Here is a 14,471-nt window from a genome sequence, read left to right as displayed (position 1 = left end):
GGCCCAGAATCGACAAAACGAGTCCCGAAATCGCTCGTCCTCCAGCAGCCGGTTGTTAAAGTGCCAGTACGCGGACCCCGCCTGCGTTCTTCTGAACGTGTCCCACCCCCTTAAAGGGATGGCACCGATCCCTGTCTGAGGTCCAAAAGACGCGGTAGCCCGTCCCCTGGAACTCCACATTGAAGTGGCCCTCCGTGTCCTCCTCCCGCGCCAGTTGCATAAATAACTGGCGGCGGAAGGAGTAGACATGTTGGAGGCTGTGCTCCCGAAGACCAAGCCGGACTGGGGTGATCCCCGACCTCACCTCCCCCAGATGGTGCAGGTGGGGGAGGAGGAGCTCACTGGGAATGAAGGGTGGGATGTTGGACAACATTATCCGCTGCGAGGTGGCCCCCAGAGGGTCCACCGACAGGAAGGTCCCCCTCACAGTGAGCCCCTTACTCAGGGCCAGACACTGCCCGCTCGGTCTTCAGGAAGAACACAGCCTTTCCGTACATCTTCGAGGCTGCAACAATGGCCGAGGGGCCGACAATAGACATGTTGGGGTGGGGATAGCTCTTCACCCCATGGCCAGAAGTGATCAGCCTGAATGGTGACGGGGCCACATGGGCAGCCGCAGAGGTGTTAGAGGGCCCCGTCATGGGCACAGATGGACTTGCCATGGGTCAAGAGCTAAACCCCACCCCAAAGGTAGGCCTACAGATTTGAAATAAAGCAAGAAAAAAATAAATAAATAAAATATAATCAGGTAGGGGCGAGGCAGAGGGTATGCTGAAGAGGAAAAGGGAGGCTGGGAGTGATGACTTGCTTTACCGAGGTGATATGACAGACAACAGTTCAAACAGTCCTTCACACACTCTTCTGGTCTTCCGGTTGGGGAGAGGTGTCTTCACCTGGGTCAGCCAAAAGCAGCCCCCACCCCTTGTTCTTCCGGCCTCTCCCACCTCTGCCAACAGTCCAAATCAAATTCAAGTCTGGTGCTCGACACCCACCTCGAAACACAGTCTTATGATTCAAAAGTCTTTTTCTCCTCGGTAGCAAAAGTTATTCAAAATGATGCAGCTCTCTCCTCAGCTCTCCCTCTCCAGCAGCACCTCCAGCAACTGACTGCAGCACTGTCAGCTGTTGCTCGTTGCTGCAATCAGCACTCAGTCGTCACAATTAGGCAGCAGCCAACCCCGTTTTTTATTAGTGTCGAGGGAGCTTTACTCTGTATCTAACGTCATGCAAATTATGGTCTGTTTCAGCTGGAGGAGATGCAGTGGGGCGGCGGGGGCACGGAGGTCCCGCCCTCGGTGTGCAGCGTCCCCTGCCAGCCTGGCGAGCGGAAAAAGATGGTGAAGGGCGTGCCCTGCTGCTGGCACTGTGAACTGTGCGATGGCTACCGCTACCAGCTCAGCGAGTTCGACTGCCAGCTCTGCCCGTTGGACATGAGGCCCAGCCAGAACCGGACGGGCTGCCGGCCCACGCCCGTGGTCAAGCTGGAGTGGCACTCGGCCTGGGCGGTGCTGCCCCTCTTTCTGGCGGTCATGGGCATCCTGGTTACCACCTCCACCGTGCTCATCTTCATCCGGCACAACGAGACGCCCATTGTTCGGGCGTCGGGCCGCGAGCTCAGCTACGTGCTGCTGACCGGGATCTTCCTGATCTACGCCATCACCTTCCTGATGATCGCCGAGCCGGGGGCCGTAGTCTGTGCCCTCCGCCGCCTCCTGCTGGGACTGGGCATGAGCATCACCTACTCCGCCCTGCTTACCAAGACCAACCGCATCTACCGCATCTTCGAGAGGGGCAAGAGGTCGGTGACGCCCCCCCGGTTCATCAGCCCCACCTCGCAGCTGGCCATCACCTTCATTCTCATCTCCCTCCAGGTCCTGGGGGTCCTCGTCTGGCTGGGCGTCCAGCCCCCCCACGCCACCGTGGACTACGAGGAACAGCGGACCCCCGACCCCCAGTTCGCCCGAGGGGTCCTCAAGTGTGACATGTCCGACCGCTCCATCATCTGCTGCCTCAGCTACAGCATCCTCCTGATGGTCACCTGCACCGTGTACGCCATCAAGAGCCGCGGCGTGCCCGAGACCTTCAACGAGGCCAAGCCCATCGGCTTCACCATGTACACCACCTGCATCATCTGGCTGGCATTCGTCCCCATCTTTTTCGGCACGGCACAGTCGGCTGAAAAGGTAATGGCACCAGTCTGCTCTCTGTCCGCTGGTATGGCTGTCAGGGGGATATTGCAGAATGTATTACATTAGGGGATATTGGAGGATATACTACACTCGGGGGATATTGGGGGATATACTACACTCGGGGGATATTGGGGGATATACTACACTCGGGGGATATTGGGGGATATACTACACTAGGGTGATATTGGAGGATATACTACACTAGGGGGATATTGGAGGATATACTACACTAGGGGGATATTGGGGGATATACTACACTAGAGGGATATTGGAGGATATACTACACTCGGGGGATATTGGGGGATATACTACACTAGGGTGATATTGGAGGATATACTACACTAGGGTGATATTGGAGGATATACTACACTAGGGTGATATTGGAGGATATACTACACTAGGGGGATATTGGAGGATATACTACACCAGAGGGATATTGGGGGATATACTACACTCGGGGGATATTGGGGGATATACTACACTAGGGTGATATTGGAGGATATACTACACTAGGGGGATATTGGGGGATATACTACACTCAGGGGATATTGGGGGATATACTACACTAGGGGGATATTGGGGGATATACTACACTCAGGGGATATTGGGGGATATACTACACTCGGGGGATATTGGAGGATATACTACACTAGGGGGATATTGGGGGATATACTACACTCGGGGGATATTGGGGGATATACTACACTCGGGGGATATTGGAGGATATACTACACTAGGGGGATATTGGGGGATATACTACACTCAGGGGATATTGGGGGATATACTACACTCGGGGGATATTGGAGGATATACTACACTAGGGGGATATTGGAGGATATACTACACTAGGGGGATATTGGGGGATATACTACACTCGGGGGATATTGGAGGATATACTACACTAGGGTGATATTGGAGGATATACTACACTAGGGGGATATTGGAGGATATACTACACTAGGGGGATATTGGGGGATATACTACACTAGGGGGATATTGGAGGATATACTACACTCGGCGGATATTGGGGGATATACTACACTCGGGGGATATTGGGGGATATACTACACTAGGGGGATATTGGAGGATATACTACACTCGGGGGATATTGGGGGATATACTACACTCGGGGGATATTGGGGGATATACTACACTAGGGTGATATTGGAGGATATACTACACTAGGGGGATATTGGGGGATATACTACACTCGGGGGATATTGGGGGATATACTACACTCGGGGGATATTGGGGGATATACTACACAAGGGTGATATTGGGGGATATACTACACTAGGGTGATATTGGAGGATATACTACACTAGGGGGATATTGGGGGATATACTACACTCGGGGGATATTGGGGGATATACTACACTCGGGGGATATTGGGGGATATACTACACTCGGGGGATATTGGGGATATACTACACAAGGGTGATATTGGGGGATATACTACACTCGGGGGATATTGGGGGATATACTACACTCGGGGGATATTGGGGGATATACTACACAAGGGGGATATTGGGGGATATACTACACTCGGGGGTTATTGGGGGATATACTACACTCGGGGGATATTGGGGGATATACTACACTCGGGGGATATTGGGGGATATACTACACTAGGGGGATATTGGGGGATATACTACACTCGGGGGATATTGGGGGATATACTACACTCGGGGGATATTGGGGGATATACTACACAAGGGTGATATTGGGGGATATACTACACTAGGGTGATATTGGAGGATATACTACACTAGGGGGATATTGGGGGATATACTACACTCGGGGGATATTGGGGGATATACTACACTCGGGGGATATTGGGGGATATACTACACAAGGGTGATATTGGGGGATATACTACACTCGGGGGATATTGGGGGATATACTACACTCGGGGGATATTGGGGGATATACTACACTAGGGTGATATTGGAGGATATACTACACTAGGGGGATATTGGGGGATATACTACACTCGGGGGATATTGGGGGATATACTACACTAGGGTGAATTTCGGGGGTAATCTACACTAGGGTGATATTGGGGGATATACTACACTAGGGTGAATTTGGGGGATATACTACACTCGGGGGATATTGGAGGATATACTACACGAGGGTGATATTGTGGGATATACTACACTAGGGTGATATTGGAGGATATACTACACTAGGGTGAATTTGGGGGATATACTACACTAGGGTGATATTGGGGATATACTACACAAGGGTGATATTGGGGGATATACTACACTAGGGTGAATTTGGGGGATATACTACACTACGGTGATATTGGAGGGTATACTACACTAGGGTGATATTGGGGGATATACTACACTAGGGTGAATTTGGGGGATATACTACACTAGGGTGATATTGGGGGATATACTACACTGGAGTGATATTGGGGATATACTACACTAGAGTGATATTGGAGGATATACTACACTAGGGTGAATTTGGGGGACATACTACACTAGAGTGATATTGGGGGATATACTACACTCGGGTGATATTGGGGGATATACTACACTAGGCTGAATTTGGGGGATATACTACACTAAGGTGATATTGTGGGATATACTACACAAGGGTGATATTGGAGGATATACTACACAAGGGTGATATTGGAGGATATACTACACTCGGGGGATATTGGGGGATATACTACACTAGGGGGATATTGGAGGATATACTACACTAGGGGGATATTGGGGGATATACTACACTCGGGGGATATTGGGGGATATACTACACTAGGGGGATATTGGAGGATATACTACACTAGGGGGATATTGGGGGATATACTACACTCGGGGGATATTGGGGGATATACTACACTAGGGGGATATTGGAGGATATACTACACTAGGGTGATATTGGAGGATATACTACACTAGGGGGATATTGGGGGATATACTACACTCGGGGGATATTGGGGGATATACTACACTCGGGGGATATTGGGGGATATACTACACTCGGGGGATATTGGGGATATACTACACAAGGGTGATATTGGGGGATATACTACACTCGGGGGATATTGGGGGAGATACTACACTCGGGGGATATTGGGGGATATACTACACTAGGGTGATATTGGAGGATATACTACACTAGGGGGATATTGGGGATATACTACACTCGGGGGATATTGGGGGATATACTACACTAGGGTGAATTTCGGGGGTAATCTACACTACGGTGATATTGGGGGATATACTACACTAGGGTGAATTTGGGGGATATACTACACTCGGGGGATATTGGAGGATATACTACACGAGGGTGATATTGTGGGATATACTACACTAGGGTGATATTGGAGGATATACTACACTAGGGTGAATTTGGGGGATATACTACACTAGGGTGATATTGGGGATATGCTACACAAGGGTGATATTGGGGGATATACTACACTAGGGTGAATTTGGGGGATATACTACACTAGGGTGATATTGGAGGATATACTACACTAGGGTGATATTGGGGGATATACTACACTAGGGTGAATTTGGGGGATATACTACACTAGGGTGATATTGGGGGATATACTACACTGGAGTGATATTGGGGATATACTACACTAGAGTGATATTGGAGGATAGACTACACTAGGGTGAATTTGGGGGACATACTACACTAGAGTGATATTGGGGGATATACTACACTAGGGGGATATTGGAGGATATACTACACTCGGGTGATATTGGGGGATATACTACACTAGGCTGAATTTGGGGGATATACTACACTAAGGTGATATTGTGGGATATACTACACAAGGGTGATATTGGAGGATATACTACACAAGGGTGATATTGGAGGATATACTACACTAGGGTGATATTGGGGGATATACTACACTAGGGTGATATTGGAGGATATACTACACTAGGCTGAATTTGTAGGATATACTACACAAGGGTGATATTGGAGGATATACTACACAAGGGTGATATTGGAGGATATACTACACTAGGGTGATATTGGAGGATATACTACACTAGGGTGATATTGGGGATATACTACACTAGGGTGAATTTGGGGGATATACTACACTAGGGTGATATTGGGGATATACTACACGAGGGTGATATTGGGGGATATACTACACTAGGGTGAATTTGGGGGATATACTACACTAGGGTGATATTGGAGGATATACTACACTAGGGTGAATTTGGTGGATATACTACACTAGGGTGATATTGGGGATATACTACACGAGGGTGATATTGGGGGATATACTACACTAGGGTGATATTGGAGGATATACTATACTAGGGTGATATTGGGGGATATACTACACTAGGGTGAATTTGGGGGATATACTACACTAGGGTGATATTGGGGATATACTACACGAGGGTGATATTGGAGGATATACTACACGAGGGTGATATTGGGGGATATACTACACTAGGGTGATATTGGGGGATATACTACACTAGGGTGAATTTGGGGGATATACTACACTAGGGTGATATTGGAGGATATACTACACTAGGGTGATATTGGGGGATATACTACACTAGGGTGATATTGGGGATAAACTACATGAGGGTGATATTATGGGATATACGACATGAGGGTGATATTGGGGATACACTACACTAGGGTGATATTGGGGGATATACTACACTAGGGTGAATTTGGGGGATATACTACACTAGGGTGATATTGGGGATATACTACACGAGGGTGATATTGGGGGATATACTACACTAGGGTGAATTTGGGGGATATACTACACTAGGGTGATATTGGAGGATATACTACACTAGGGTGAATTTGGGGGATATACTACACTAGGGTGATATTGGAGGATATACTACACTAGGGTGATATTGGGGGATATACTACACTAGTGTGAATTTGGGGGATATACTACACTAGGGTGATATTGGGGATATACTACACGAGGGTGATATTGGAGGATATACTACACGAGGGTGATATTGGGGGATATACTACACTAGGGTGATATTGGGGGATATACTACACTAGGGTGAATTTGGGGGATATACTACACTAGGATGATATTGGAGGATATACTACACTAGGGTGATATTGGGGGATATACTACACTAGGGTGATATTGGGGGATATACTACACTAGGGTGATATTGGAGGATATACTACACTAGGGTGATATTGGGGATATACTACACTAGAGTGATATTGGGGGATATACTGCATGAGGGTGAATTTGGGGGATATACTACACTAGGGTGATATTGGAGGATATACTACACTAGGGTGATATTGGGGGATATACTACACTAGGGTGAAATTGGAGGATATACTACACTAGGGCGATATTGGGGATATACTACACTAGGGTGAATTTGGGGGATATACTACACAAGGGTGATATTGGAGGATATACTACACTAGGGTGATATTGGAGGATATACTACACAAGGGTGATATTGGAGGATATACTACACTAGGGTGATATTGGGGGATATACTACACTAGGGTGAATTTGGGGGATATACTACACTAGGGTGATATTGGGGATATACTACACGAGGGTGATATTGGGGGATATACTACACTAGGGTGAATATGGGGGATATACTACACTAGGGTGATATTGGAGGATATACTACACTAGGGTGATATTGGGGGATATACTACACTAGGGTGAATTTGGGGGATATACTACACTAGGGTGATATTGTGGGATATACTACACAAGGGTGATATTGGAGGATATACTACACAAGGGTGATATTGGAGGATATACTACACTAGGGTGATATTGGAGGATATACTACACTAGGGTGATATTGGGGGATATACTACACTAGGGTGAATTTGGGGGATATACTACACTAGGGTGATATTGGGGATATACTACACGAGGGTGATATTGGGGGATATACTACACTAGGGTGAATTTGGGGGATATACTACACTAGGGTGATATTGGAGGATATACTACACTAGGGTGAATTTGGGGGATATACTACACTAGCGTGATATTGGAGGATATACTACACTAGTGTGAATTTGGGGGATATACTACACTAGGGTGATATTGGGGATATACTACACGAGGGTGATATTGGAGGATATACTACACGAGGGTGATATTGGGGGATATACTACACTAGGGTGATATTGGGGGATATACTACACTAGGGTGATATTGGAGGATATACTACACTAGGGTGATATTGGGGGATATACTACACTAGGGTGATATTGGGGGATATACTACACTAGGGTGATATTGGAGGATATACTACACTAGGGTGATATTGGGGATATACTACACTAGAGTGATATTGGGGGATATACTGCATGAGGGTGAATTTGGGGGATATACTACACTAGGGTGATATTGGAGGATATACTACACTAGGGTGATATTGGGGGATATACTACACTAGGGTGAATTTGGGGGATATACTACACAAGGGTGATATTGGAGGATATACTACACTAGGGTGATATTGGGGATATACTACACTTGAGTGATATTGGGGGATATACTACACGAGGGTGAATTTGGGGGATATACTACACGAGGGTGAATTTGGGGGATATACTACACTTGGGTGATATTGGGGATATACTACACGAGGGTGATATTGGAGGATATACTACACTAGGGTGATATTGGGGATATACTGCACTGGAGTGATATTGGGGGATATACTACACGAGGGTGAATTTGGGGGATATACTACACGAGGGTGAATTTGGGGGATATACTACACTAGGGTGAAATTGGAGGATATACTACACTAGGGTGATATTGGGGATATACTACATGAGGGTGATATTGGGGGATCTACTACACTAGGGTGATATTGGAGGATATACTACATGAGGGTGATATTGGGGGATATACTATACTCGGGTGATATTGGGGATATACTACACTGGAGTGATATTGGGGATGTACTACACTAGGGTGAATTTGGGGGATATACTACACGAGGGTGATATTGGAGGATATACTACACTAGAGTGATATCAGGGATATACTACACGAGGATGATATTGGGGATATACTACATGAGGGTGATATTGGGGGATATACTACACTAGGGTGATATTGGAGGATATACTACACTAGAGTGATATTGGGGGATATACTACACTAGAGTGATATTGGGGATATACTACATGAGGGTGATATTGGAGGATATACTACACTAGGGTGATATTGGGGGATATACTACACTCGAGTGATATTGGGGGATATACTACATGAGGGTGATATTGGGGGATATACTACACTGGGGTGATACTGGAGGATATACTACACGAGAATGATATTGGGGATATACTAAATGAGGGTGATATTGGGGGATATACTACACTAGTGTGATATTGGAGGATATACTACACTACAGTGATATTGGGGGCTATACTACACTAGGGTGAATTTGGGGGATATACTACACAAGGGTGATATTGGAGGATATACTACACTAGGGTGATATTGGGGATATACTACACTTGAGTGATATTGGGGGATATACTACACGAGGGTGAATTTGGGGGATATACTACACGAGGGTGAATTTGGGGGATATACTACACTTGGGTGATATTGGGGATATACTACACGAGGGTGATATTGGAGGATATACTACACTAGGGTGATATTGGGGATATACTGCACTGGAGTGATATTGGGGGATATACTACACGAGGGTGAATTTGGGGGATATACTACACGAGGGTGAATTTGGGGGATATACTACACTAGGGTGAAATTGGAGGATATACTACACTAGGGTGATATTGGGGATATACTACATGAGGGTGATATTGGGGGATCTACTACACTAGGGTGATATTGGAGGATATACTACACGAGGGTGATATTGGGGGATATACTATACTCGGGTGATATTGGGGATATACTACACTAGGGTGAATTTGGGGGATATACTACACGAGGGTGATATTGGAGGATATACTACACTAGAGTGATATCAGGGATATACTACACGAGGATGATATTGGGGATATACTACATGAGGGTGATATTGGGGGATATACTACACTAGGGTGATATTGGAGGATATACTACACTAGAGTGATATTGGGGGATATACTACACTAGAGTGATATTGGGGATATACTACATGAGGGTGATATTGGAGGATATACTACACTAGGGTGATATTGGGGGATATACTACACTCGAGTGATATTGGGGGATATACTACATGAGGGTGATATTGGGGGATATACTACACTGGGGTGATACTGGAGGATATACTACACGAGAATGATATTGGGGATATACTAAATGAGGGTGATATTGGGGGATATACTACACTAGTGTGATATTGGAGGATATACTACACTACAGTGATATTGGGGGCTATACTACACTAGGGTGATATTGGGGGATATACTACACTACGGTGATATTGGGGGATATGCTACACTGGGGTGATATTGGAGGATATACTACACTAGGGTGATATTGGGGATATACTACACTACACTGATATTGGGGGATATACTACACTTGGGTGATATTGGGGGATATACTACACTGGAGTGATATTGGGGGCTATACGACACTAGGATGAATTTTAGGGATATACTACACTGGGGTGATATTGGGGATATACTATACGAGGGTGATATTGGGGATATACTACACTCGGGTGATATTGGGGGATATACTACACTAGGGTGATATTGGAGGATATACTACACTCGGGGGATATTGGGTGATGTATTCCACTCGGGTGATATTGGGAGATATACTACACTAGAGTGACATTGGGGGATATACTACACTAGGGTGATTTTGGGGGATATACTACACTAGGGTGAAATTGGAGGATATACTACACCAGAGTGATATTGGGGATATACTACACGAGGATGATATTGGGGGAGATACTACACTGGGGTGATATTGGGGGATATACTACATGAGAGTGATATTGGGGGATATACTACACTGGGGTGAATTTGGGGGACATACTACTCCAGGTTGAAATTGGAGGATATACTACACGAGGTGATATTGGGGATATACTACACGAGGTGATATTGGGGATATACTACACTAGGGTGATATTGGGGATAGACTTCAATTAGGTGATATTGGGGATATACAACACTGGGGTGAAATTGGAGGATATACTACTCCAGGTTGAAATTGGAGGATATACTACACGAGGTGATATTGGGGATATACTACACTAGAGGGATATTGTGGGATATACTACACTAGAGGGATATTGGGGGATGTACTACACTAGGGGATATTGGGGGATATACTGCACTGGAGGGATATTGGGGGTGGAGGAATATTGGGGGATGTACTACACTAGAGGGATATTGGGGGATATACTACACTCGAGAGATATTGGGGATATACTACACTCGGGGATATTGTGGGATATACTACACTAGGGGATATTGGGGATATACTACACTAGAGCGATATTGGGGGATATATTACACTAGAGGGATATTGGGGATATACTACACGAGGGGATATTGTGGGATATACTACACGAGAGGGATATTGTGGGTTGTACTACACTAGAGGGATATTGGTGGATATATTACACTCGAGGGATATTGTGGGATATACTACACTAGGGGATATTGGGGATATACTACACTAGAGGGATATTGGGGGATATACTACACTCGGGTGATATTGGGGATATACTACACGAGGAGATATTGGGGGATATACAACACGAGAGGGATATTGTGGGTTGTACTACACTAGAGGGATATTGTGGGATATACTACACTGGAGGGATATTGGGGGAAATAATACACTAGGGTGATATTGGGGATATGCTACACTGGGGGATATTGTGGGATATACTACACTAGAGGGATATTGGGGGATATACTACACTCGAGGGATATTGGGGGACATACTACACTAGAGGGATATTGGGGGATTAACTACACGAGGGGATATTGTGGGATATACTACACTAGAGGGATATTGGGGGATATACTACACTGGAGGGATATTGGGGATACACTACACTGGAGGGATATGGTGGGATATACTACACTAGAGGGATATTGGGGGATATACTACACTGGAGGGATATTGGGGATATACTACACTAGGGTGATATTGGGGATATACTACGCTAGGGGATATTGTGGGATATACTACACTGGAGGGATATTGGGGGATGTACTGCACTAGGGGATATTGTAGGATATACTACACTGGAGGGATATTGGGGGATATACTGCACTAGAGGGATATTGGGGATATACTACACTCGGGGATATTGTGGGATATACTACACTAGAGGGATATTGTGGGATAAACTACACTGGAGGGATATTGTGGGATAAACTACACTAGAGGGATATTGTGGGATATATTACACTAGAGGGATATTGGGGGATGTACTAGACTAGGGGATATTGGGGGATATACTACACTAGAGGGATATTGGTGGATATACTACACTAGAGGGATATTGGGGATATACTACACTAGAGGGATATTGGGGGATATACTACACTAGAGGGATATTGGGGGATGTACTAGACTAGGGGATATTGGGGGATATACTACACTAGAGGGATATTGGTGGATATACTACACTAGAGGGATATTGGGGATATACTACACTAGAGGGATATTGGGGGATGTACTAGACTAGGGGATATTGGGGGATATACTACACTAGAGGGATATTGTGGGATATACTACACTAGAGGGATATTGGGGATATACTACACTAGAGGGATATTGGTGGATATACTACACAAGAGGGATATTGGGGATACACTACACTCGAGTGATATTGGGGGATGTACTAGACTAGGGGATATTGGGGGATATACTACACTAGAGGGATATTGTGGGATATACTACACTAGAGGGATATTGGGGATATACTACACTAGAGGGATATTGGGGGATGTACTAGACTAGGGGATATTGGGGGATATACTACACTAGAGGGATATTGTGGGATATACTACACTAGAGGGATATTGGGGATATACTACACTAGAGGGATATTGGTGGATATACTACACTAGAGGGATATTGGTGGATATACTACACTAGAGGGATATTGGGGATATACTACACTAGAGGGATATTGGGGGATATACTACACTAGAGGGATATTGGGGGATGTACTAGACTAGGGGATATTGGGGGATATACTACACTAGAGGGATATTGGTGGATATACTACACTAGAGGGATATTGGGGATATACTACACGAGAGGGATATTGGGGGATGTACTAGACTAGGGGATATTGGGGGATATACTACACTAGAGGGATATTGTGGGATATACTACACTAGAGGGATATTGGGGATATACTACACTAGAGGGATATTGGGGATATACTACACTAGAGGGATATTGTGGGATATACTACACTAGAGGGATATTGGGGGATGTACTAGACTAGGGGATATTGTGGGATATACTACACCAGAGGGATATTGGGGGATGTACTACACTAGAGGGATATTGGGGGATATACTACACTAGAGGGATATTGGGGGATGTACTACACTAGAGGGATATTGGGGGATATACTACACTAGAGGGATATTGGGGGATGTACTACACTAGAGGGATATTGGGGGATATACTACACTAGAGGGATATTGGGGGATGTACTACACTAGAGGGATATTGGGGGATATACTACACCAGAGGGATATTGGGGGATGTACTACACTAGAGGGATATTGGGGGATGTACTACACTAGAGGGATATTGGGGGATATACTACACCAGAGGGATATTGGGGGATGTACTACACTAGAGGGATATTGGGGGATGTACTACACTAGAGGGATATTGGGGGATGTACTACACCAGAGGGATATTGGGGGATGTACTACACTAGAGGGTATTGGGGGATGTATTACACTAGAGGGATATTGGGGGATGTACTACACTAGAGGGATATTGGGGGATATACTACACTAGAGGGATATTGGGGGATATACTACACTAGAGGGATATTGGGGGATATACTACACTAGAGGGATATTGGGGGATATACTACACTAGAGGGATATTGGGGGATGTACTACACTAGAGGGATATTGGGGGATATACTACACTAGAGGGATATTGGGGGATATACTACACTAGAGGGATATTGGGGGATATACTACACTAGAGGGATATTGGGGGATATACTACACTAGAGGGATAATGGGGATACACTACACTAGGGGATATTGTGGGATATACTACACTAGAGGGATATTGGGGGATATACTACACTAGAG

The 14,471-nt window shown here is 45.6% G+C and overlaps 1 protein-coding gene across 1 annotated transcript in view; it reads left to right on the top strand.

Annotated features, from left to right (window-relative positions):
- LOC137358320 (metabotropic glutamate receptor 6-like) overlaps positions 1 to 14,471 on the top strand; it is a 67,317-nt gene that overhangs the window by 29,771 nt on the left and 23,075 nt on the right. The window contains exon 8 of the mRNA XM_068024263.1: positions 1,248 to 2,183. Within this exon, the coding sequence (XP_067880364.1) occupies positions 1,248 to 2,183 (936 nt within the window). The remainder of the gene's footprint in view (positions 1 to 1,247; positions 2,184 to 14,471) is intronic.

Source organism: Heterodontus francisci, chromosome 49 (genome assembly GCF_036365525.1).
Source record: "Heterodontus francisci isolate sHetFra1 chromosome 49, sHetFra1.hap1, whole genome shotgun sequence".
Taxonomy (NCBI): Eukaryota; Metazoa; Chordata; class Chondrichthyes; order Heterodontiformes; family Heterodontidae; genus Heterodontus; species Heterodontus francisci.
Note: the sequence above shows the minus strand (reverse complement) of the source record. Positions and strands in the feature narration are given on the sequence as shown.